Source organism: Odocoileus virginianus, chromosome 27 (assembly GCF_023699985.2).
Source record: "Odocoileus virginianus isolate 20LAN1187 ecotype Illinois chromosome 27, Ovbor_1.2, whole genome shotgun sequence".
Lineage (NCBI taxonomy): Eukaryota > Metazoa > Chordata > Mammalia > Artiodactyla > Cervidae > Odocoileus > Odocoileus virginianus.
The window spans coordinates 43,828,384-43,853,410 of NC_069700.1; the positions used below are offsets into that span (position 1 = coordinate 43,828,384).

General features: G+C 44.9%; 1 protein-coding gene and 1 long non-coding RNA gene across 2 annotated transcripts; both read right to left on the reverse strand.

The window, feature by feature from the left end:
- Nucleotides 1–6,871: 6,871 nt before the first annotated feature.
- LOC139031543 (uncharacterized) lies at nt 6,872–8,742 on the reverse strand. Its single transcript, XR_011484046.1, has 2 exons — nt 8,392–8,742; nt 6,872–8,139 (listed from the first exon to the last, which is right to left on the reverse strand). It is a non-coding gene; the product is annotated as an uncharacterized lncRNA (long non-coding RNA).
- Nucleotides 8,743–13,270: 4,528 nt separating this feature from the next.
- On the reverse strand, nt 13,271–23,518 carry TRIM15 (tripartite motif containing 15). The gene is made up of 7 exons (XM_020888871.2): nt 23,016–23,518; nt 21,082–21,177; nt 17,557–17,787; nt 16,796–16,818; nt 15,463–15,578; nt 15,053–15,085; nt 13,271–14,047 (listed from the first exon to the last, which is right to left on the reverse strand). The coding sequence occupies exons 1-7, from the start codon at nt 23,382–23,384 to the stop codon at nt 13,530–13,532; spliced, it is 1,386 nt and encodes a 461-aa protein (XP_020744530.2). The 5' UTR covers nt 23,385–23,518; the 3' UTR covers nt 13,271–13,529.
- Nucleotides 23,519–25,027: the final 1,509 nt, after the last annotated feature.

Consider the following 25,027-nt stretch of genomic DNA (forward strand, 5'->3'; position numbering starts at 1 on the left):
AATTTCATGGCTGCAGTCACCATCTGCAGTGATTTTGGAGCCCAGGAAAAATAAAATCAGCCGCTGTTTCCACTGTTTCCCCATCTATTTGCCATGAAGTGATGGGACCAGATGCCATGATTTTAGTTTTCTGAATGTTGAGCTTTAAGCCAACATTTTCACTCCTTTCACTTTCATCAAGAGGCTCTTTAGTTCTTCTTTGCTTTCTGGCATAAGGGTGGTGTCATCTGCATATCTGAGGTTATTGATATTTCTCCCAGCAATCTTGATTCCAGCTTGTGCTCCTTCCAGCCCAGCGTTTCTCATGAAAGTGATTCAGTTATACATAAATCTGCTTTTCAGATGATTTTCCCATGTTATTATAGAACATTGAGTAGAGCTTTCTGTGCTATACAGTAGGTCCTTGTTGATTATCTAATTTTTTTAGTTAAAAAAATTTTTTTGGCCACACCATGCTGCATAGGGATCCTAATTCCCCAACCAGGGATCAAATCTGCAGCCCCTACATTGGAAGCACAGAGTCTTTACTGGAACTCCAGGGAAGTCCCAGTTATCTACTTTACATATAGTGTGTATATGTTAATCCCAAACTCCCTAATTTATCCGTCCCCATCCCTTTCTCCTTTAATAACCATAAAGTTGTTTTCAAAGACCGTGAGTCTGCTTTTGTAAATAAATTAATTTATATCATCTTATTCCACATATAAATGATATCTTATGATATTTGTCTTCTCTGATTACTAGCATATCCTTGAAAATTTAAACTTGTTGGTTAATATGAACTGTCCCCTAAAATACACTATTAATCCTTTATTTATGAAATAATTTCATCATTCTCAAAATGCCTTTTATCCTTTCTTAAAAAGAGCTTTTATACAATGAGAGACTTTTGAAATTTTCTAAGGTGATTACTATATAAAAGCTAATACTTATTAAATAGGGAACATTTCCATTTGAGCAAAATATTAATGCCTTCAGGTCATTGTTGTTTTAATGGGTTATGAGTGTCATACGTCTAAAATAAACTGTAGAAGATAAATTGTCAGCATATAAGACCCTTGCAAAATAATAAAAATGTGTGATAATAAAAAAGTATGATGCCATCTTAGTACAGAAAGTTGCCAGCAAGATTTATTCAACAGATTGTTTTTGAATTTTTAAATTTTTTATATTCTTTCTTTTAAGTTGTTTTTTTAATGAAATAGTGCCTTGCCCTATTCCTCTCCCCAGTCACCCAGTTCATCCTTTTTGGCAGACTACTTCACTGTTCACCTTCATTTTTTGTAAGATTTGGGGCTCTAGCTTTCCACTGTGGAGAAGGAAGATTTAGCTCTGTTCTCCCTGTTCCTCATTACATACACACACAAACTCACCACCTATTCTATTACTATGGTGCCTCACACACACACACACACAAACTCACCACCTATTCTATTACTATGGTGCCTGGCCAGGGTTACTGTGGTGCCTCACACACACACACACACAAACTCACCACCTATTCTATTACTATGGTGCCTGGCCAGGGTTACTGTGGTGCCTCACACACACACACACACACACACACACACAAACTCACCACCTATTCTATTACTATGGTGCCTCACACACACACACACACACACACACACACACAAACTCACCACCTATTCTATTACTATGGTGCCTCACACACACACACACACACACACACACACACACAAACTCACCACCTATTCTATTACTATGGTGCCTGGCCAGGGTAGGTGGTTTCAATCAGCATGCTTCCCCTAACACTTTCACTTTCCATATAGGTTTTCTTTAATATTTTGGTGTCTGAAATTAAACTTTGATGTCTGAAGACAATCTTATACACACTTTGTTGTAATATACCCCCAATTAGTCACCATGTCATTGTTCTAATACAGAGTTAATGCTTCCTTCTGCTTCTGTCTCTGCTTATGGCTGCCTCTTACATCACCTCCCTCTTCCTCCTGGGTTTAACTTTGCTCTTCTTGAGGGGAAAATGTTAGATCTCTCAGCAAAGGTTTGTGGTAAACTACATTTTCTTTTCTTATTCTGGAGCCAGAGTTTAACTGAGTGGTCGTTTAATTTAATGGCATTTCTTTCAGAAGTTCAGGGACTCTTCCACAAACTCCCTTGTTGCTGTTGAGAAGTCTGCTGACATTTGACTTGCCTGTTCCTTGGGATATGTTCTCCTTCTCACTACTTTTCAGATTTCCCTGTCTTTCTTTTGTTCAGGTTCTGTTCTAGGGGTAGGTTTGTCTTTATCCTGTTTAGCACCTGTGTTTCTTGAATCTATGCTTGGTAGTTTTATCAGTTCTGAAAAACTCATACTTAATGTCTCTTAAAATATTCTCTCAATTTCTCTCTTCTCTCCTCCCAGACATCTATGTCGACAACTTACAAGAGTTCTGGGAGGAGAAAAGAGAGAAATTGAGAGAAGTAATATTTTAAGAGACATTAAGTGTGAGTTTTCCAGAACCTAAAAGTTGAGAGTTACATTTTATTCTATGGGAATTTTTAGGACTCCAAGCCCGGGAGACAGGATCTCAGGTAACCCTGAGAGGACTGCTCCAGAGAGGTGAGAGGATGAGCCAGGTTATATAGATAAGTTTTATAACAAAGGGCAAGTAGTCTGAACATCAAAAGATGATTGTTAATTAAAGAAAACCAGATGTCCCAAGTTAAGGAATTTAGCACTTATTAAATTTAGCACTTTTCTAAAGTAAGGGAAGATGCAAAAGTCTAGACTCACTGAAATCATTCCTTTGATAGACATCTCAGCTGTCTGGGGCCATTATCCCATTTTCACATCCTAAGCTTCTTTTCCTCAGGGCTCACTGCAGGGAGTGACTGTAGTCTGATGGCTGCTAGATAGCAGGTATACTCCTTCCTGAGTTCCTTTAGGGCTCACCAGCTCACATCTGAGGGCTGCAGTCACTGGTGACTGTGACAATCTTGTCTACTGATATGACAGGAAATATCCCATTTCTCACAGCCACCAAGGATTTAAAGAGCAAAATGAAAATTCTTTGAGCATGTCAGCGTACTCATCTATTGAACTGAAAGAATAGTTCTAACCGACCACTTAACTCACACTTCCAGTGCAACTGGAAGAAATGTTATTTTTGTTTTTTTACCACAATAGTTAGCGTACAATATGGTGAAGCTGAGGATGAGTTCTACTCATCAGCTGTAAATTTAAGATGAAAATTTCAAAAATTCCCATAGCAAGTCCGCAGTGCCTCTATGATCATAGTGTGTGCTCCAAGGGGGAGCGAGTGGGGCCTTTGAGGAACACAGTCCCAATAGCTCTTGTCTTCCTTAGGGGGGAAAAAGATCTTTTTTGCAACAGGTCTCATTTATTGGAGGAAATACCCATTTTTTTCTCAGTACTTAGATTTTCTTTATTTCAGTTGCCTTATCTGTGAAATGGACATCAGATTCTGCCTGAAGATAGAAGCCTGAATCTGATCATCCCTTGAGGCTCTTCCCAGCTCCAAGATTTTAAGTCATTGTTAGCAGCAGCGGGGCTTCCCAGACCAGTGCAGGAGATGTTAGAATCCCTGGGGTTGGGGAGATCCCCTGGAGTAGGAAAGAGCAATCCGCTCCAGTATTTCTGCCTGGAAAATCCCATGGACAGAGGAGACTGGCGGGCTACAGTCCATGGGGTTACAAAGAACTGGACATGACTGAGCGACTGAGCACACAGCAGCATTGTTGATATTTACACTGCACCAGGCAGTGTGCCCAGCACTTTTACATGTATTGATTTCTGATAACAATCCTAAAGTGAATTTGAGGTAAGAGATAGATGGGCTCCAAGCTAGATATTTACAACTGGCCTCCTGTGCACACCTGGGGTGAGAAGAAGATGAGTCCCAGGCTGTCCATTCATCAGCAGCACCCTGTTTGCAAATCCTGAAGCAGTCCTGCTTCAAATGGGCCCTAGGACTGTATGTTTGTGACTGAACTCCTGTCTATATTCTGAAATCTATGTTGTGGTCTGTGCGGGGTTTGGAAAAGAGTTTCCAGACGTAAGGCACAATGAGAGGAGAATAAAGTTTACTAGAGTGGGAGAGGCTGTTAGAATAGCAAGCTGGCTCAAAAGGAGAGCTGAACACTTTCAACAGCTTGCAGTCAATTTTTATAGTCTCAAGACAGAAAATTCCTACTGGAATAGTGGCATTAGGTGATTGGTTAGGATGCTATAGGTGATAGTAGGGTGGATATTTCACATAATATGGGTCATGAAACTGGCTGGTTTTGATCTGGAGGACCATGGCAACTGTTGCTACGGGGCTTGGTCAGTTCCAGAGATTTTTATCCTGTGACCTTGGAACAGGTTTGCAAACTACACCTCAATATAAAAACCAGCAACAGGGCCTTCCCTGGTGGCTCAGTGGTAAAGAATCCGCCTGTCAAGGCAGGAGACGTGGGTTCAATCCCCGGTCCGCAAAGACCCCAACATCCCTTGGGGCAACTAAGCCCGTGCACCACAACTATTGAACCTGTACTCTGGAGCCCAGAAGCTGCAACTACTGAAGCCCACACTCCCTGGAGCCTGTGCTCCACAGGAAGAGAAGCCACCTGCAATGAGAAGCCTGTGTATTGCAACTAAAGAATAGCCCCCACTGGCCCAACCAGGGGATCCATCTTAACTGAAGGATGCGTGAGTATCCAGGGGAGGGTCCAGAGGCAAATTAACGGTGGGGTCAAAACAATACAGTTGGCCGAAAGAAGACAAATACGTGGAAGGCTGCCTCCTAATAAGATTTAAACTTTCCAAAGGTGTGTGTCTCTCTCTGAGTTCGCCCGTCTGTCTTTCTGCAATATAATTTTCTTTCTGATAAACTTTCTACTTAACTCTTTACCTTCTGCCTTCTCACGTGCATTTGTTCTTGGCAAAGCAGGCAAGAACTAGGGACTCAGACCGTAACTGCTGGCCCCTGTGGTCCAGTGGTAAGGACTCCCAGTCCAGGGAACGAAGGTCTTGCTTCCAGCTACTGCTCGTTGCTACTTGCTGCTGCCTACCTCTGAAATCAGGTTCTTGTTCGCAGTTTTCAGACCAGGAGTCTACAAGCTCAAGGTGATAAAGTAAACCTCCCTAAGGTCACACAACTGAAACCTGAGTCAGGATCTGAATCAGGGTGTCCCTGTTTCTAGAACCCATGGTTTTCACTGAGCACAAAGGTATGAGGTCATTGCTTTCCCAAGAGACCTAGAAGGAAGACTGAAATCTGTCCCAATTCCTATGAGAAACAAGGGGTGGAATTAGCACTCACTCTTCACTCCCTCAGATTGGCAGCTCCCTGGGGATAAGAGGTAAGTCATGAGGTCTCAGAAGGGATCCCATTGCTCTTTAGACCCTGGGCAAATCTTTGATCTTTCCAAGGTCAAAGTCATTGGCTGAACCAAGACCAGGACAGGAAACCTTCACATTCCCAGGGTGGGTACCTTGACTTCTTTGCATTCACTGTTTCCTCTGTTCTTGGGTCCATTCACCCAGTCTCAGAATCCCTATACAAAGAGATTGCTATGAGGGGATGATGCTGGTGGCAATGGCTTTATTGTCATCATCAGGATAATTAGCGCTTGTGTCTTTTTTCTAATGAGGGGTGGGAGGGAGAGGATTTACAAAAATAATATTCACTGGTGATGTTACTGAGTCCGAGCTTGCTCTGCTCACCGCACGACAGGCCATTGAATCCAAGAGACGAGATGTTGAGGCAAGGAAGAGACTTTAATCAGGGAGCTGGCAGACCAAGAAGAGGACAGGCTAGTGCCTCAAAATAACCATCTTATTGGGGTCTAGATGCCACATTCTTTTATAGATCAGAGAGAAAGAAGCAATGAGGAGCTAAAGTCAAGAGGCAGAATAGAGAGAGAGATGCAGTGGGAAAGTAAAGTGAAAGGGTCTTCAGTCTTGCAATGTTGTAGCCACGAGTTCTGGGAAACAAACTCACTCAGAAGGACAACGCAGATAGTGGAGAGCAGTTTATTACACCGGCGGGCCCAGAGCAGAGTCTCCTCTTAGCCAAGGACCCCAACCAGTTTTTTGTGAAAACCTTATATACCCTAAGTGTATGCGCTCAAACCCACCTCCCCAAATTCTCTGAAACTAGTCTGAACAAAAGAAAAGAAAGATACCATCAAAGTTAACCCGTGATTTGTATGCCTTAAGCCTAGGTAGTTAACAGTGGACATTTATCAATAGGCCTGTGGTCATACCCCAAAAAGCAAAATAGAATTTATGATTCTATTCGGTTACACAGATAATTAGGGTATTCTTTTAGGTGATGGAGACTCTAGGTACGAGCCGTAGGGCTCTTCCATCCTGGGGGTCTGATTTTCCAGATGGTATGTCATTTCCACAGATAAAGGGCATATAGCTCAAAGTCCACAGTCTGGCCCAAGATGGAGTCCTGCTTTCAAGATGGAGCCTGTTCTGTTTCCTCCTTCAGTGCTATTTCCAGGTAGATTGTGTCAGAACTGAGCCAACTTGTAGGACACCCAGCTGGTGTCCAGAGAATTGTTGATGTGTTGAAACCCTCCCAACTCCCTGCTGCTGCTTCACATTAGAATAAGTTTCCAGAATCATATTATATTGTTGATCCTTTTTTAAATAAAATCTTTTTCACTTAGACTAAGATTCAGAGGACTTAAGTAACTTGCCTCTGGCAGAATGAGAGTTTGGACTCTCTTAATAATGAAGCCAAAGGGCTTTTTAACTGTACCAGGGACTTGGCTACAATGATTGGCCCTGAGATGGCTATTTTATTGTTGTAGGAAGGAGGGGTCCCCTCCAGGGCCCCGAGAGTGGGCTCTTGTCTAACACTCGGAAAAGAACTGTCCGAGGAGACACATGCTGACAAAGCAAGAGACTTTATTGGGAGAAGGCACCCGGGCAGAGAGCAGGAGGGTAAGGGAACCCAGGAGAACTGCTCTGCCACGTGGCTTGGCTCACAGTCTTGGGTTTTATGGTGATGGGATTAGTTTCCAGGTTGTCTTTGGCCAATCATTCTGACTTAGAGTCCTTCCTGGTGGCATACGCATTGCTCAGTCAAGATGGATGCTAGCAAGAGGGATCCTGGGAAGTGGACATGCATGTGGTGTCTCCTTTTGACCTTTCTGGAACTCTTCTGGTTGGTGGTGGCTTATTAGTTCCGTATTCCTTACCAGGACCTCCTGTTGTAAAACAACTCATGTGCATGGTTACTAGAGAGTCTGGCCAGGGTGGGCGGTTTCAGTCAGTGTGCTTCCCCTAACATTATCAAGGATCATCCAGACACACTTGCTAGTGACCTGCAATCTGGCACAAAAATCAGCACTGAGCCAATCAAAAAAGCCTTTCTCTGGAATTTGGAGTTTGAATAGCTCAGGCAGGACCTGAAGAGTAAGAGTTCTGATCTTGTGGTGATGAAAAAGACCTTAAAAACATAAATAGCAAAGTGAAAATTTATGAAATGTATTACCAAACTCAAGATTTTAACCTAATGAATAACACCATCATCAGAGCTAATGAGTCAGTTTCAAGTCTAAAATGAGCAGGAGATAAATGTCCAAAATATGCAAGGAATTCCTGGAAATCAACAAAAGAAAAATGGAAAACTGAACAATGAGTAGAAGACCTGAGAGAAAATTCCAGAAGAGATAGGCACCCTCACATGTAGTCAGAAAATGAGAAAAATAAAACAATAGTGAGAGATCACTTTACAGTCAGGAGATTTTCAGAAATTAGCAAGTTTGATAGCACCCGTTGTTGGGGTGGGGATGGGGGAGCAAGAATCTCAGAGCTCCTCTGGTGGAAGTGTAAACGGGTATGTTACCAAATTGAAGCTTGGTCTGCTTGCTGCAAGACAGGCCAGTAATTGGAAGATGATGCATTGAGGCGAGGAATATCAACTTTATTGGAAAGCTGGGTGTCCCAGAAGGTTAATGTCCTAGAGTACCATCTTATCAGGGTCTGGACACCAGTCTCTTTTATAGAACAGAGCAGGAAGAGATGAGGAAATATAGTAAAAAGGCCATAAATCTTACAAAATATCTCCGGGGCCAGACCAGCATCAAGGAAGGAATGTGTTGATTTCTTCTTTTCTGCAATCATTCACAGGTGGCTAGGGTCTGAATGTCTCCCTGTGAGTTGAACAAAGGTACTTTAGCTTAACATTCAGGCAGAAGGGCTGGGTTTCCAAAACCAGGCCATTATGTCTGTTTACAGCTATAGACAGCATCCTTTTAGTGGTTATAATAACAAAAGCAATGGCCAACAAAGGTTAAAGTGGAAAGAAGCAGATCCAACATGGAGTCAGATTTTGTCCTTCCCTGTAACAGACATAGTTCTGGGGAGCAATTTGGTGGTACTTAAGAAATTAAGTGTGCAAATACCAGCCATCCTCTCCTGGGCTGTATCTGAGGCCTTTCATGTGGGGAGGACTATTAGGCTGTTCATCCCAGCATTGCTTCCCCACCCTCCTCCACACTGTGGCATGTGGGATCTTAGTTCCTTGACCAGCGATCTATGGAAGTGTTAGGTAGTTAGAATAGGAAACAGGAGTCCAAAATGGCGGTAGCTAAAAGACAAGGAAGGGAAAAGTCCGCGGAAATATAACAAAGGAAGGTCAGAGGATCAGAGTCAGGGCGTCAGGTAGAACAAACAGCACTCCTGGCTAGCCCAATTTACATAGGGCAGGCCGGGGGTGGGGTGGGGGTGGGAAACATAAAAAGAGGAGCCAAACGGTTCTCTCTCTCTCACTGGCCCCGCCCCCTCGAGCTAGCGCTGTCCCAACTCTCTCCTTTTCTTGTCTTTGGGTTGGCATGCCCTCACGCCTGGAGGATGGATCTCCTGCTATTTTCTAAATAAAATAGAGCTGTAACACGGAGCTGTAACACTGATTTGTCCAAGACCCGAGAGCTGTGACGCACTGAGGGCTTTAATGTCCATCACTCCAAATCTTTGTTGTGACGAGACAGAACCCAAGAGCATACACTCGCTTGAGAGAAGTATGGAGAATGAACCTCTGGACTGCCTGGGAAGTCCATCAGTCATTGCTTATTATCATAGGCAGATGCAGGTAACCCAGAAACCCTTTGCCAAAATAAAATATGATAAAATATGGTACTGTGTATTGTAGAATACTATTCTGCAATTAAAACCTATAAACTAGATGTATAAACAGGAACATGATTAGATTTTAAAAATCATAGTACTGAGTTTTAAAAAGTAAGAAACAGATCTAGTACAGTACTATTAATATATTCAAAGATTCTTCTGTATCCAAGGAAACATGGAAAACATTAGAGAGTAACTGCCTGTAGGGATGAGGACAATGTGAGTGAGAATGGAGATACAGGAGAAAATATAAATAAAACAAGAAGACCTTGCATGGGCTGATGATTATGTTCTTAGAATGAAGGAATATGATTGTGTTCACTCTGCACTGAAAGCCAGAAAAAAGGAAAGGGCTGAAAATGAGCAGGAAAATAAAGGACATGAGTAAGGACGCAAGCCCCACTGCTAAGTTCAAAAATGGGCAAGGCAAGAATCAGAGACAATGCATTGCCATGGTTCCTGTTTCCATCACAGCCAGCCCACTATAATCACCATTCTTGGGCTTCAGGTTCCCTATAATCACCCCTCTAGTTCACTAAGGCACCTTGAGTGTATGTAATCCCAGCAGCCTGGCAACTCTTTGGTGGGATCTCTTTGTCTCTCCCCCCCCTTTTTTTTTCTTTAGCCCAATTTCTCAATTATTGCATGCTACCCCTCTGCCCCCTTGGTATCCATACATTTGTTCTCTAGGTCTGTATCTGTATTTCTGCTTTGCAAATTAGGTCATCTCTACCCCTTTTCTAGATTCCACATATAAGTGTAAATATACAGTATTTGTTTTTCTGATCTACTTCACTCTGTATGACAGTCTCTAGATCCATTCATGTTTCTGAAAATTACACAATTTCGTTCCTTTTTATGGTTGAGTAATATTCCATTGAATATATGTACCACATCTTCAGAATGACCATCATCAAAAAAAATCTACAGACAATGAATGCTGGAGAAGGGGTGGAAAAACGGAATGCTTGTACACTGTTGGTGGGAATGTAAATTGATACAGCCATTATGGAGAACAGTGTGGAGTTTCCTTTAAGAACTAAAAACAACTATCATATGATCCAGCAATCCCACTCCTGGGCATATACCCAGGAAAGAAAATCACAATTCAAAAAGATACATGCACCCCAGTGTTCATTGCAGCACTATTTACAATAGCCGGAACATGGAGGCAACCTAAACATCCAGCAACAGAGGACTGGGTAAGGAAGTTGTGGGATCTTTTTGTCTCCTTCCCAGTAGGGGACTGGCTTCCCAGGTGGCGCTAGTGGTAAAGAATCCACCTGCCAATGCAGGAGATGCGAGATGCAGGTTTGATCCCTGGGTTAGGAAGATGCCCTGGAGTAGGAAATGGCAACCTGCTCCAATAATCTTGCCTGGAAAATTCCATGGACAGAGAAGCCTGGTGGGCTACAGTCCATGGACTTGCAATGAGTCGAACACAGCAGAGCAACTGAGCACACTCTCAGTAGTGGACAGAACTCAACACTCTCATGTTCCCAGAAAACTGCAGTGCTGACAGAAATACCGAGATCAATGGAGGTTGTGCCAAAGATCCCATAGAGGAGATAAACGATGGCTTTACAGCACAGACACTGCAACACAGATATTCTCCAACTTTCCAGTGGGGTCAGCAAATGGATTATTTCCCTCTGCCTTTCCTCCAGACAGCTCCCAGTCCTCATCCTTGGGTCTTATGTACTCGTAAGCCTCTGCTTCAGGCTTCTGAATCCTCTTTTCTTCATTCAGGGCAATTTTATTTTGGCCCAGAACCTCCACATGTGCATTTCCACAGCCCCCTGTCTGCTGGTCCACCCTAAAATGGAAGTACTAGAGGCCTGGAAATACAGTGTAAGTCGTTCATTTGTTTTTTCTATTTCATACCCAACCAAAAAAAGTCTCGTCTGTCTAAAACACTAGTTCAGGACAGAGGAAAAGAAACAAAGCCCCACTGACCTGTCTGGAAAGTCTGAGCTTCTTTATCAGGCCACTGGACTGAGGCACTGAGGACCAGGAACTGAGGATTCCACTTCCTGCAGGTTACAAAGGCCAGCTGAGGAGCCTGTCAGACAGTTCCTTTCACTTGTGCCATTTTCTCAGCCACAGAATGAGAAAAACAAAGTAAGTCCTCTGTATTTCAGTTTTGTCAAAATGTTCAAAGGAAGATATGTATTTTTGAAAACTAACTTTTGATTTGGGTAATATGTGACAAGTGTTGCAATGAGGCTTTTGTTGCATATCATTTTTCTTTGAGAGGGGGATTGCAAAGAGCATTTATGGCATGATCTCATAAATTCATTTTTAAAAAGTTAAATACACTTGTCTACAAAACTGGCAGTATCACAAAATATTTAACCAAGGTTCCATGAGATGTGATAAGAGGAAGTGAGGAGGAGAGTGGGACTTTTCACTCTCTGGAACTGTTTGAATCTTTTAAAAACCAGGAGTATATATTGATACTACTTTTATAATAAACATCAGGTAATAAAGACTGAGGCAGAAATTGCTAGACAGTGTAAGATTTTGAGACCTCAATTCATTTTTATTCAATTCAATTTTTCTCTTCTCGAGTAAGCATCTCACTCAATTTCCAGGCATTCAGAGGAATGCCTCCCTGGTCTGGAGGGTCATAAAACATTCAGACCCAGGACAAGACAATCATTAACTGCTGTCCAGTTTATCAAGGGATGGTAGAGCCTGGTGGGCTGCCATCTATGGGGTCGCACAGAGCCGAACACAGCTGAAGCGACTTAGCAGCAGCAGCAGCAGTTTATCAAAGAGAAAAACTCCAGGTAGACAATTAGCTACAATTAGCTCCTAAACAGACATCTAGCCCCTAACTAAAGATCTGGGGTCTTGAGAAAGTGTCAAGGGGTGGCGTTGCAATGTCTGGAGAAACTGAGAAACTGAGGGATCCAAGAAAACCATAAATTGACAAACTGGACATTGAGAAATTTAAACAATTGGTCAAAAATGACATATATTAAAGTCATGAGCCAACCAAAAATGTACAGATCAATACTAGTAAAGATATGAAACTGCTGCAATCCTTGCCTTTTGGGAGGTTCTTCACCCCCTCTCAATGTCTATACTGAGGGCTTTGAATCTCTAACTTCTAAAATAAACTTTGCCTGCGTGAGTGTTTGCGAGTTAGCAGAATTCATTCTTCGGCTCCATGAATAGAACTCAGCTTTCATATTTCCCTACTACTAGTACTTGGTTGAACTATCAAACAATTTGATTTTTTTCTGGGTTATACACAGAGTGGTTCTGCCTGTGATGACAGAAGAACCTTGGATTTGCTTCTTTTGTATCAAGGACTTATATTAATCTACTGAAATTGGCAGTAATTATTCACATAGCAATGATTCATATTACAGTTTTGTAATGCAGTTCACATAGGGTACAAGCATTTGGAGTATCTTGAAAATATCTGACCCCATATTCAGGAACAGGGCTCATAGGATACAAAAGGTAATCCTGTACATAGATTTCTACTAGAGAGACCCTGATAGGGGAAGAAGGTAGATTTTTTTCCAGGGTTGGGCTGGGAGGATGGGAAAATAAGTGCTAAACTTGAAAGGAAGGAGAGCTAGAATCAGAAAGTATAGTGGAGGTGGTGATGGTGGTGGTGTGTGAATCATCGTCATTCTTACAGAGATTCATACTTTGTGAACTTACTTGAATGTGTAGTCAGATTCTGTGTCCAGTAACAACAGTAACAATAATAAATGTTTAAGAGGTGAGTTGGAACTGAACACAAGCCTCCTCTTATTGAACAGTGGAGTCTGGCTAGCCTGCCCTCAGGCAAGTCCTGAGTAAAAGGGACAGGATATGTATTGGTCACAGAGATTCCACTGGCCTTTCTGTCCACCCCATCAGCACCAATTAGACACACCAGACGCAGGAGTCTGGTTGGGTTGCACACTTTATTAGGACATACTCTACAAGAGAAAGGACCAGAAAGAAAGGGGACCTGGGTCCACTTGGGGCTGGATGAAGAGACTCTAGGATTGGAGAGGTAGAAGCATCTCCATGTGTATGTCCAAATAAAAACAGTCAACCGGATACATTAATGCAAGTTCCACACAGTTCTGGCTTTTCCCATGACGGTTATTTTGAAACTTAAAAAATTTTATTTTGTTCCCCCCCCACCCCCAAAAAAAACCCACTGACTACTCAACTTGATTGTCCTGGTCACAACCTGCCTATTTCTGGTTCTCCCCTCGGGGGTGCACAGAAGGCAGGAGCGTCAGCGGGGATGACCAGGGACTTCTGGGAGTTGAAAGACATACGATAAATAAAATGTAAAAAATGACAAAACTATAGGGACTCGGAGATCCCGTATCCTAACAAATCATCCAGGGGTCGGCTCTGGATTCCCGGCGCCGCACTGCCCATCGGACGGCCCGCTTCAGCCTTTTAAGGTTAGGCAGGAACCCTTTTTCCAGACAGCGAAGAAGGGAAAGACTTTGCCAGAGAAGGAGGCGGTGAAGGTGAAGATGGGCTCCTGGGTATCGGCGTCCAGCAGGGCCACGCACCCCGCCTCATAGTCCAGGGCGACGCCCACGCCGCGCGGGATGTCGCTCAGCTGCAGGTCGGTCTCCGGGGAGGTGCTGGCCCAGCACTGCTGGTGGGAGAGGACCACCGCCCAGACGCCCTCCTCGGCACTCAGGCCTTGCTCCCCCTTCCTCCTCACCTCCTCCCCGACCACCCCCACCGTGCATCCGCCGCCGTCCCCCAGCTGCACCTCCACCTGCCAGCGATGGCGCCCCGAGGAGAAGCCGGGGGACCCCAGCACCATCGGGAGACCCTCGAAGTGCAGGGGGCTCTCGGGCAGGTTCTGCTTCTGCCGGGTGTACCTCACAGACTTCCTGTCCTCGGAGAGGACCAGGCTCCCGCTGGCCGTCTGAGGATCCAGAGTGACGACCCCTATCAGGAGGAAGGCGTGCACATTAGAACTGGAGGCTGTGAATGTGAGGCACAAAGAGCATCTGTCTTGTGCAGCCTGTCATTGTCCTGCGTCTCAGAACCTCAGTTTTGTTCCAGGAGGCAGAGGATGACATCTATACCTGACCAGCAAGGAGCGCTGCAAGGCTTTGCTTCTCAAAGTGGGGTCCATGAATCAGGACCATCCACTTGCCTGGGAGCTTGTTAGAAATCCAGAATCTTGGGCCCTAAGCCACTCCTACTGCATCAGAATCTGCATTTTAGTAAGACCCCCCAGTTGAGTTTTCTGCAAGTTAAATTTGAGAAGCAGAATAAGGTGATGCTTTTGGAAATAGTTTCTAAATGAAACACCAATTTAAAAGTTGTGTCTGACTCTTCGTGACCCCGTGGATTGCAGCCCACCAGGCTCCTCTGTCCATGGAATTCTCCAGGCAAGAATACTGGAGTGAGTTCCCATTCCTTTCTCCAGGGGATCTTCCCATCCCAGGGATCGAACCCGGGTCTCCTGCATTGCAGGTGAATTCTTTGCCTTCGGAATCACCAGGGAAGCTTAAAAGTAAATGCTATTTAAAGAATTGTTACAATATTTGTCCAGGTCAATAAAGAGTCTAGTACAAGTTTCGGCAAAAAGACCAAGCGTTTGATAAGTATTTTAAATAATAATATGTATGTGTCATCTAACATTAATTGAGCACTTACTATGTGCCAGGTATTATACTAAGATTTTTCATACACAAATTCATTTACCTTCAACTACTTATGGGATGGGTACTATTATATTTTCTATTTTACAGATAAAACTGTGGGACAAAAAGGCTTAATGACCTGCCAGTGTCTCAGAACTAGCAAAAGCTAGAACAGAGAACCCAAACATCCAAGCTCCAGAATTCATATGTTTAATTGCTCTGTCCTTCTGTCTTGGAGTGAACAGATGAATCCACGAAGGGATAAATGAAAGAATGGCTCCCAAAGCCCCCAAGTGTTTACCTGATTCTGTTTCCAGATGATGCACCAAATTTTCTGAGGAAAGCAAGAACAGAAAGATCTGTGACTTATTATTTCTTATAGGCCTTATTATTATTAGACTTATAGGATTTATTAGTTCTTATTTCAAATAAATAAGGGCAGTGTGTCCTGGGAACAATGTGAGGACAGGGACAGGAGAAAGGTGGCTTCTGCTGTGAAAGAGATGACGTCCTCACCTTCCTGACTCTGCCCATCCTTGGGGAGAGGGGATGCACAAAGGAATGGTCTCTCTGGGCAGAGTAGGATCACTAAGGGAAGCCTTAAGGGATGGGAGACGTCTTGAGCAGGTTGGGAAGGTGAAGATGGAGCTTCATGGTAGGCACATGGGAAACTGATGGGAATGGGGGAAGTTGCTGTCCCCTCTCGCTTACCAGAGAAAGCCCTCATCATCTCTGGGAGGGTGAGTATTTTCCTGTGGAGATCACGGATCTTTTTGACAAGGTCAGGAGAAATGGCCTCTGGACTCACAAAAGTCTTCATCTCACACCTGCAGACAAGTTAGTAGCCAGTTAGGTTCTAATTCCAAAAATAATGTTTTGGTCATCCAGACTCAATGAGGCTAAAATCAGACTCAAGAATCTTGGCATCTGTGGTGAATAATTAGATTGAGTGGCATCACTTATCTTTGCTGAAAATATGTAGCTATTGAAGCAAGAAGTGTTTCGGCTAGACCTAAGAGGAACTAATGGTAACCACTCCTCAAGAATTAGATTCAGGTGCTTTAAGATAATGTACCCCTAGGGACCAAAAGAGAAAAGATCACTACTCCTATTAGCCTCTAGAGGGCGGTACAGTGCCATTTGAAAAACAGCCTTAACCAATCTAGTTTGCATGATATTTGGTACAAAGAGAAAGGGGTTGAGGAGGGAGAGAAAAAGGAGGTGAAAGAAATCCTATACTTCAGTGAGAAAGCCCTCAGTGCTGGTTCCAGCTCAGTCTTCTCCTCTAGGTCTTAGCGTCTTCATCAGACCTGAAGACCTCAGAAAAACTTTTCTAGATCTAAATCTCCGACACTCTCTGGAAGTATGTTTAGAGAACTTCCTGATTCATGGGCACCTGAGTTCAGCCCCCCTACACACACACATGAGCAAAGATAAATGAGAACTCTTCCCTAGTCACTGTGTCTCAAGTTGAGTGGGAAAAATGATTGAAAGAATATACTGGTCTTCCCAAGTTTTGTGCTTCTCATATTCTGTACTAAATATTTCCCCTTTGACTGACATTTTACATGGTGTTAAATACTGACTCAAACACTAATAATTTCAGGAGTTAAATAAGATGTTCCTGGATCAGTCCAATGTAATTATTATTTCATTTTTAAAATTATTATTATTTTGACCGTGCCACAGGGCTTGTGGGATTTTAGTTTCCCTATCAGCCATTGAACCCAGGCCCTAGACAGTAAGAGCATGGAGTTCTATGCTGGGGAATTCCCCATGATTATTAGTAATAACTTCGCTTCTAAGGGGGGAAAAATGTGTCCCCAGTACTAGTTTAAAAAGGAACCTTAGCATACAGACCTGAGTAAATTGGGGCTGTTTATGTGTGAGAGGATGACAGAGTATGTCTATGGAAGTGCTTTTGCTTCTCCGTGTAACCATATGTAGGGGCAAGGTGTAGGACCCTGCATCTTCAGTCCCACAATGCATGCCTCTGCCCTTTCAGTCTCACTGTCAAGCACAGAGCAGGGAAAGTGGGCCCTACCTGCTCTGGTTGACTCTGACATCCTACAAAAGAAAAAAAATGCACTTAGTTTCCATACATCCTTCCCGTCAGGGCTTCTGTACATCCTTTCTTCCTTTTCATGTCAGCTCAAAACTCTCCCCTCCAGAGAGCTGATCTGTTTAATCACCTGCTCATAGACTGTTCATTTACATCCTGCTTCCTTACTCACATGGGACTGTGTTGTCACTTCATTAGCTGGTTCCTCTGTCTCAGCCTCATCCTAGGAGTGCGTTCTGCCTCCAACCATTAGGAGATGGTGGAGAGCAGGGACCAGGCCTTGAGTTACCAGCCAGAAGATATGAAACAGGATAATATAGTGATAATTAAAACAGGCACTGTTTTTCTGAGTCCTTTCAGTGAGCCAGGGACTATGGTAAGCATTTTGCCTGAAAAAAAATTTTTTTGGCCTTTGCAACAACCCCATGAGGGAGGTACTATTATCTCCCCATGTTTAGAGAGGTTATGAGACTTGCCAGTGTCACACAGCTGGCAGAGCTGACACTGAAGCCCAAGACCATCAGACTCCAAAGCCTTTGGCATGACCACTGTGTGTGACATGAGAAAGTCATCCAGCCCTTCTGGGACTTCATCTCTGTAACCTCCCTGGGCTTCCAATAACCATCAGTCCCTCTCATCACACATCATCTCCGCTTCCCTTTCCTGTCTTTCTCCAGCATCTTCCAGCCCCCCTTCCTGTGGGCTTCCTCTCCTATCCCACGAGCTGGTGGGGTGTTTCTCACTTGCAGAAGCTCACTTGCTGGCTGCTGACACTTCTCCTCCAGCTCCTTGACCTGGGCTCCCAGCCGGGCCACTTCCTCAGAGAGTTTGGACAGATACTCGTCCCTCTCCTTCCATATCTGCTGCTCCAGCTCCGTCAGCCTGGCCAGCAGGAGGCGCTGCTGTTCCCCCAGCTCCTGCTGCAGCCTCTCAAAAGCCCCTTCCACCTGCTGCTTCTTGCTTTCAATCTGAGCCTGCAAGGGGTAGAAAGACAGGCATGGTTAGGGAGAAACTCACAGAGCTGGGTTCCCAGAGCCTCTTCTGTATACTTGCTGTTGATTAAAAGGGACAGGGAATAAGTAGTTCCAAGATTCATCCTCCCAAATAATATTATGGGATTAATACAAGTAGGTAGGTGTCAGGATAAAGTTTCCAAGGATGAGAATCATGCTCTCATCTCACCTAGAGATTCTAATAATAGTGCACATCATGCTGTCAGAGCCAGGATTTTCAAACATCCTTCCACAACTGCAATATCATCCTAACCCTCCCATACCATCTCTAGAGTCAGGTGGAGATGATCTCTTACAGAGCAACTGAAGCTAGAGGAGGCTGTGATTAGAGCACAACTTATGAGAAGAGAGGGCTTCCCCGTTGGCTCAAGCACTAAAGAATCCACCTGCGATGCAGGAGACACAGGTTCGATACTTGGGTCGGGAAGATCCCCTGGAGAAGGGAATGGCAACCCACTCCAATATTTTTGCTGTGAAAATCCCACGGACAGAGGAGCCTGGTGGGCTACAGTTCATGGGGCTGTGTCCATGACTGAACACGCACTGTATGACAGAAGAACGGTGTGGCATTGGTCTTAACCACCGAGGTTGCCATCTAGAGGGCATGTTTTGATGGGAGTTCAGGGATGAGGCAGATCTTCCCATCCCCAAGCTCTCTCTCCTTGGTCAGAGATTCCCACAGTGTGGAGTTCCTCCTGGAGAACTTTGTAGCACAAGAAAAGAGATGGGAGGGAGCCAGATATCGCCACCCCATCTGCCCACTGTCCTCGGGGTCAGCCTTGTGATCAGCCCGAGCATGCAGACACTGGTATACATTTTCTGGCCCCAAGCTTCCTATATGAAGGCAATGCTTTCAGGTAGACAGACTGTAATGGGAAGAGCAATGGATTAAGGGTTAAGAGAACCAGGTTTTAGTCATTTCATCATGAACTTGGGCTCTGTTATGTGGCCTTGGGAGCATCACTTTTCTGGACATCAATTTTCTGCTCTGAAAATTGGATGGCAAGGTAAATCTTGGATTAGAAAATGTCAGAACCACTTCCAGCTCTGATATTCTGGGATTCCTCAACCTTGACCCCCAAACGCCCTTCTGCAGAGGCAAGTCAGGGAGCTGAATAAGAACAGTCTGCCCATTCTTCCCAGCCAGGCAATGGACACCAGACAACAAGCTGCCCCAGAGTCTGCTAAGAAAACCCCTAAATGGGGATTTCCAAGTGGAAGAAATGGGTAAACTATTTTTGTTTAAATAAAGTGAGTTTTAAAAACAAATAAACACAAAGTGTTAAATAACTCTATTCTAAAGTTTGACTAGTCAGGTAGACTTATGAAAAGCATTTTTGAGCACTTATCAGAAATGGACATAATTTTCAAATACTAGAGAATAGTATTTTAATATTGCAAGGTTTTAGGCCTAAAAATCTATCATTAACTTAATGAAATCCTACAGCAGAAATCCTATAGGTATTATTTTCTCAGCACTGGGAATGATAATAAAAATATCAGTTAATATATAACTAATAAGTACTATGAAGGTGAAGTCGCTCAGTCATGTCTGACTCTTTGCAACCCCATGGACTGTAGCCTACCAGTCTCCTCAGTCCATGGAATTTTCTAGGCAAGAATACTGGAGTGGGTTTCCATTTCCTTCTCCAGGGGATCTTCCCCACCCAGGGAATAAGTACTATAGGAGAAGGAAATGGCAACCCACTCCAGTATTCTTGCCTGGAGAATCCTGTGGACAGGGGAGCCTGGTGGGCTGCTGTCCATGGGGTCGCACAGAGTCAGACATGACTGAAGCAACTTAGCATGCATGCATGTAATAAGTACTATATAGCTGCAATAAAATTGAATTTAGGATCATTTTAAATAGCTACTGGATTAAATGGCAAATCCAAACTGATATTACTTTTGCAGAGTCAAAGGAGTGCTAAGGAGGAAGCACTGAGACTAGAGATAAATCACCTAGTTCTACCAAAACTACCTTAATGTTATAGGAAACAATGTATACATTGGTCAAAACATCATGTTGCATACCTTAAGCATATGCATTTTTATTTCTCAAGTATACCTTAATAAAAGCTTGGGTGTAAGGAGAAAATGCACCCTTTAAAGACAGAAAAGAAAAACAGCAATTCAGGCCATGTACATGCCTTATTCATTAACATGGAGGATTATCATATCAGAAATTTGTGCAAACCATAAAAACACTCTCAAGTATTAAGAAAATAATTATAGGGCTTCCCTGGTGGTCCAGTGGTTGGAAGTCTGCCTGCCAATGCAGGGGACATGGGTTCAGTCCCTGGTCGGGGAGAATCCTACATGCCACAGTGCAACTAAGCCCATGCTCCACAACAAGAGAAGCCACTGCAAAGAGAAGTCCACACGCTGAAACTAGAGAGCAGCCCCCGATCACCGCAGCTAGAGAAAACCCGTGCACAGCAATGAAGACCCAGGGCAGCCAAAAATAAATATAGAGAAAATAATTACACTCTACAAATGATGTTATTATATGATATATGGGGTGGGGTGTTCTAAATGAAGAAAATCAGGATTTCTTATGAGACGCTGCTCTACCCCAAATGTCTCTGTGAGATGTTTTATTCGTGGATGCTAGGTGGATATTTGATGAGTTAGAACAAAATTATACTTATTCCCAAAAGCTGTTTAATGCAAACAAAAAATTCTCAAAGGTTGGTTACAAGATCTTTAAAATGCCTGATGGAGCTGATGGGAAACTTGGGGAACTTCTCAGGACCAGAAGTTATTAAGAGCAGGATCCAGAAGAGCGATCAAGCTGAGAGTCCAGGGCTCCATCCATATACTGACTGATCACATGGCCCTCACTCCCATGTGTATCGTCCCCCACCCTGCCCCTTGGAATAAACAAATAAAGGTGCTGACTGGAGACACCCCAGATGTGGGACCCCCAAATGTGAGAACCACAGGAAAGCTCACAAGGAAATAAGTTACCAAAAAAAAAAAAAAGAAATAAGTTACCAGGATGAAGGGTTAAAAGAAATTAAACATCATGTAACCTTCAGATACTAACAATAAGGTTTAAAGACATGGGAAAAACAGGAAAAAACTTAATATGGAGGAGAAAAAAAAAAAGAACTGGAAAACTGTATTTGGAAAACAACCAAATAGAAATCTCTGTGAAAACTGAGATGAAAATTAACAGAGTTGAGAATGAACAAAAAATGAGAAAAGAAAATCCCCAAAGGAGAAGACAGCCTATGGGGACATGGCCTTTACCAGGAGCACTTGGAGCTTCTGGTCTTCCCGGATCTTCATGTCATCAATCTCATCTCTCTCTGTGCTCAGAGCTTCCAGCCGACTCCTGAGACGGTCCTGCGGAGAGAAGAATGGGCAGAAAGAGGTGGCTTAGGTCACGATTTGACTCAATTGTCTACTATGTTCCCGGCACATCACCATGTGCTGAAGAAGTCAAAGGTTAAAAAAAGACCCGGTTCTTGCCTGTATAAGACCACCATCAGGACTTTCCTGGTGGTCTAGTGGTTGGGACTTGGCTCTCTCACTGCCCGGGTCCTGAGTTTGATCCCCGGTTGGGCAACTAAGATCCCACAAGCCATGCTGCTCAGCTCAAAAATTGAAAAAAAAAAAAAAAAAAAAAGACCACCATGTAGAGATGGAGTCTGTCACAAGTGAATGAAAAACAGACAAATGCAATAATTGAGGTGTGTACACAGTGAGATGGGTGCACAGCAGAGGGGACAATTCTGCCTGCAGGGACAAGGGAAGGTTGTAGAAAGTAGCTACCAGTTATAATGGGCCATGAAAGACAAGTTTCCAGTTAGGTAAGAGGAGGAGAGGAATGCATTTAATGCCCTGAACTGAACTTAAAATTTGGTAAAATCGCCTAAAAAAAAAAAGAATGAAGCAGACTTAGAGAGTGAACTTACGGTTGCTGGCAGGGGGAAGTGTGGGGTGAAGGGATAGTCAGGGAGTTTGGGATCAACAGGTACACACTGCTATATTTAAAATGGATAACCAGGAAGGACCTGCTGTATAGCACACAGAACCCTGCTCAATGTTATGTGGCGGCCTGGATGGGAGGGGAGTCTGGGGAAGACTGGATACATGTATGTCTATGGCTGAGTCCCTTCATTGTTCACCAGAAACTATCACAACATTGTTAGTTGGCTATACCCCAGTAAAAAAAAAAAAACCAAAAACACTAACGGGGGAAAAAAAGAGTAAGGGGAGTGGAAAGCTTTCCAAGAAGAAGAAACTACTGAAAAGTATTAGAAGCAGGAAAGAGTGTTAATTGACCAAACAGCAGGTACATAATGGTCAGTCTGTCTGGACACATTGTGCCTGGAGTAGGTAGCTGGCAGATAAAGGCAGGATCCTGAATGCAAGTGGCCTTGAAAGCTAACGGCACAGGCTTTCTTCAGACACAGAATCAGGATCTACAGGACAGTTGTGAGCAGGGGAGCGACATGATGGGCTTTGTGATTTGGGAGGCTCTGCCTCATAGCAGACTGGAGGGTGACCGGAAAGGTGAGAGCTCAGACAGGGCCCTTGATGGAGCCTCTGTGACAGACGGGGACAGCCTGGATTCTGTGGTGGTTTTGGGGATAATGCCATGGGAAAGATGAGAGATGGCTCCAGGGAGGCCACTTGCAGGCCTGGTGACTGGGTGACAAGAGGGACTTTCGAGCAGACAGGAGTGGATAATGTTCCAGGACCAGAGGGACTACTGTACTGCCACACCCCGCTTCTTGAAAAGAAGAGCAGCGCTTGTAGGATGCCCTCCCATCCTGCCTTCCCTCTGAGCCCCAGCCGTCAGGGCCGCTAGATCCCATTCCCAGTCTGGATCCGGGGAGACCAAGGCCACCCGCCCGTGACCTGCAGGAGGACAGCTGCTCGCTTTCCTTCCCAGTGAAGCCGTCGCTACAATGCTCTGTGCTCCATCACTGTGGGGTCCCCTCAGGGCTGGAGCTGAAGCTCTCCAAGACTGTGAACGGCCACACATCCAAGTGGAAGGAACCACGTCCCACTCAGCCTGGGGCTGCCCCAGCTCCCAGCAGCCTTGGTTGGTCTCCTGATACGGACCATGGCCATATCCAGCCATGGCTCTTCCTGGAGCTCTTGGCTCCGTCCCCTTCACCACCTCGGGACACTGTCCTGCCCCAGATGGCCCGAGCTGACCCCACGCCTCTTACCCGGTAAGGCTGGATGGCCTCGTCCAGGAAGCCCACGACGTGGGCCTGGTGGGAGGGACCCTCCCGGCAGAACACGCAGAGGAACTCGGCGTCATTCTCACAGAAGAAGTAGATCTTCTCGCCGTGCTCCTCGCAGTAAGTCTCCCCGAGAGGGCCCAGGGGCATGGGGACCAGGAGGGTCTCGCTCGGCTCCTTCTCCTCGCAGAGGGCGCAGAGCAGGACCCTGCCGGAGGGCTGGGCCCCCATCTGGGAGGGCAGAGGAAGGCACAGCCGGCAGAAGGTGTGTCCGCAGGCGGCGGTCACTGCATCCTCCAGGGGCCCTTTGCACTTGGAACAGGTGGCCCCTTTGTGGGAGGGGGTCGAGGGCATCACGGTGTCTTCCCCAGCCCGTCCTCTCAGGCCTCTGCCTCAGTCCACATGAACCTCTTTCCCTGAAATTGAATCACTTTACATGAGTCACAGAGGAAAGGAATGGGAGGCTGAGAGAGGGGAAGCAGGGGTGTCCGAACAGAAAAGCCACCGGGCTCCACCTCTTGTGCTTCCCAGAGTCCCGGCCACCACTTATCAGCTGAGTGGGTTCAAACTCCAGGGCATCTCGAGTTACCCAGCATTCCCCGACAGCGGCCCCGGCAGCGCCTTCTCCCCTCCTCCTGGTCCTTCCCGCCTCTGGGGTGGGGAACATAGCGCACCCCATGAGGTCACAGGGAGATGGGGTTTCCTGGAATCCTTCCCTTGACCGCTGTGGGGTGGGGAGAGTTGGGGAGGAGACCTTACTTCCTGTCCGGCTGAGCAGGTGGGGGTCATAAAGTTCTGGCTCTGAGGTGTGCACACAGCGGCAAAGTCCAGCCGGAGTGGGAGTGCTCACTTTCGGGACATTGTTTCGGGGGCTCTGCTCAATGCTGCAGGTGTGATGATCGCTCACCAGGTCCCCTCCTCTGCCCCCCTTTCCTGTCTCACCTCCTTGACTCTGGCTGGTCTTTCCTAAACTCCTGCCCCCACCACCTCCCAGCATCAGCATCCCCACCGGGTAACACTGTACTTCCATTTTAGCTTTTAACTGCAGCAAGGAGAAGGCAAGAAAACATAATACAAGTGATCTGTGTTGATACAATTTAGAAAACTCAATTAATAAAAAAAAAGATGAACAGGTTCAACCACATTTATCTAAGGCTTAGTATTTTCGTATTATTACATCCAATCTGATAACAGCCCTTGAGGGCAGGTGATGATTACAGGAAATGTAAAGTGAAAGGTAAAGTGACTTTTCCTGAGTCACAGAGCTAGAAAGCTGCAAGGCTACAGTCAACTCAAGTCTCCCGGCTTCTAGCCGTGTGCCCTTCCTGAACTCCCAGTCAGGACAAGGGGATCAGACAGTCATGAGTCTTCATCCGCTCACAAGCATCTGTGCATAAAACCAAGGAAAACGCCTCCCAACATCCCACTGGAGATCAGCCCTCCACCCTGTCTCACTCCCTTTCCACTCCAGCTACTTCGTGTATCGACTTCCCTTCCCCCCACCTACACCCTCTACCCCCAAGAGTGCAGTCCCTGGAGCTGCGTTGTCCAGCACAAGAGCCTCCAAATGCCCAAGGCTGTTGGGCATTGAACGTGGCTGGTCCCAACTGAAATGTGCCATATGTGTAAAATACGCCCTGATTTCAGACTTTGTTGTTTACTAGCCTGCCCAGCTCCTCTGTCCATGGAATTCTCCAGGCAAGAACACTAGAGTGCGTTACCATGCCCTTCTCCAGGGGATCTTCATGACCCAAGGATGGAACCCATGTCTCCTGCATTGGCAGGTGGATTCTTTACCATCGAGCCAACAATAAAGCCCCTTCAAAGACTTTAGCACCAAATAAAAAGAATATAAAACGTCTCATGACTAATTTTTTCTATGGATTACACACATTGGTACTATTTGGGGCTAAATATTAGTTTCCTGTCACCCTGCTTGTTTAATCTGTATGTTGAGCACATCATGAAAACCGCTGGGCTGGATGAGTTACAAACTG

What these genes read in the sequence shown, in the direction of transcription:
- TRIM15 (XM_020888871.2), bottom strand. Translation starts at nt 23,384, where the DNA reads ATGCCCTCGACCCCCTCCCACAAAGGGGCCACCTGTTCCAAGTGCAAA. An exon ending in CAGCAAGTGAGCTTCTGCAA is followed by an intron (nt 16,819 to 17,556) that starts GTGAGAAACACC and finishes TTTCTTTTGTAG; the next exon opens with GATGTCAGAGTCAACCAGAG. An exon ending in GATGATGAGGGCTTTCTCTG is followed by an intron (nt 15,086 to 15,462) that starts GTAAGCGAGAGG and finishes TGCTTTCCTCAG; the next exon opens with AAAATTTGGTGCATCATCTG.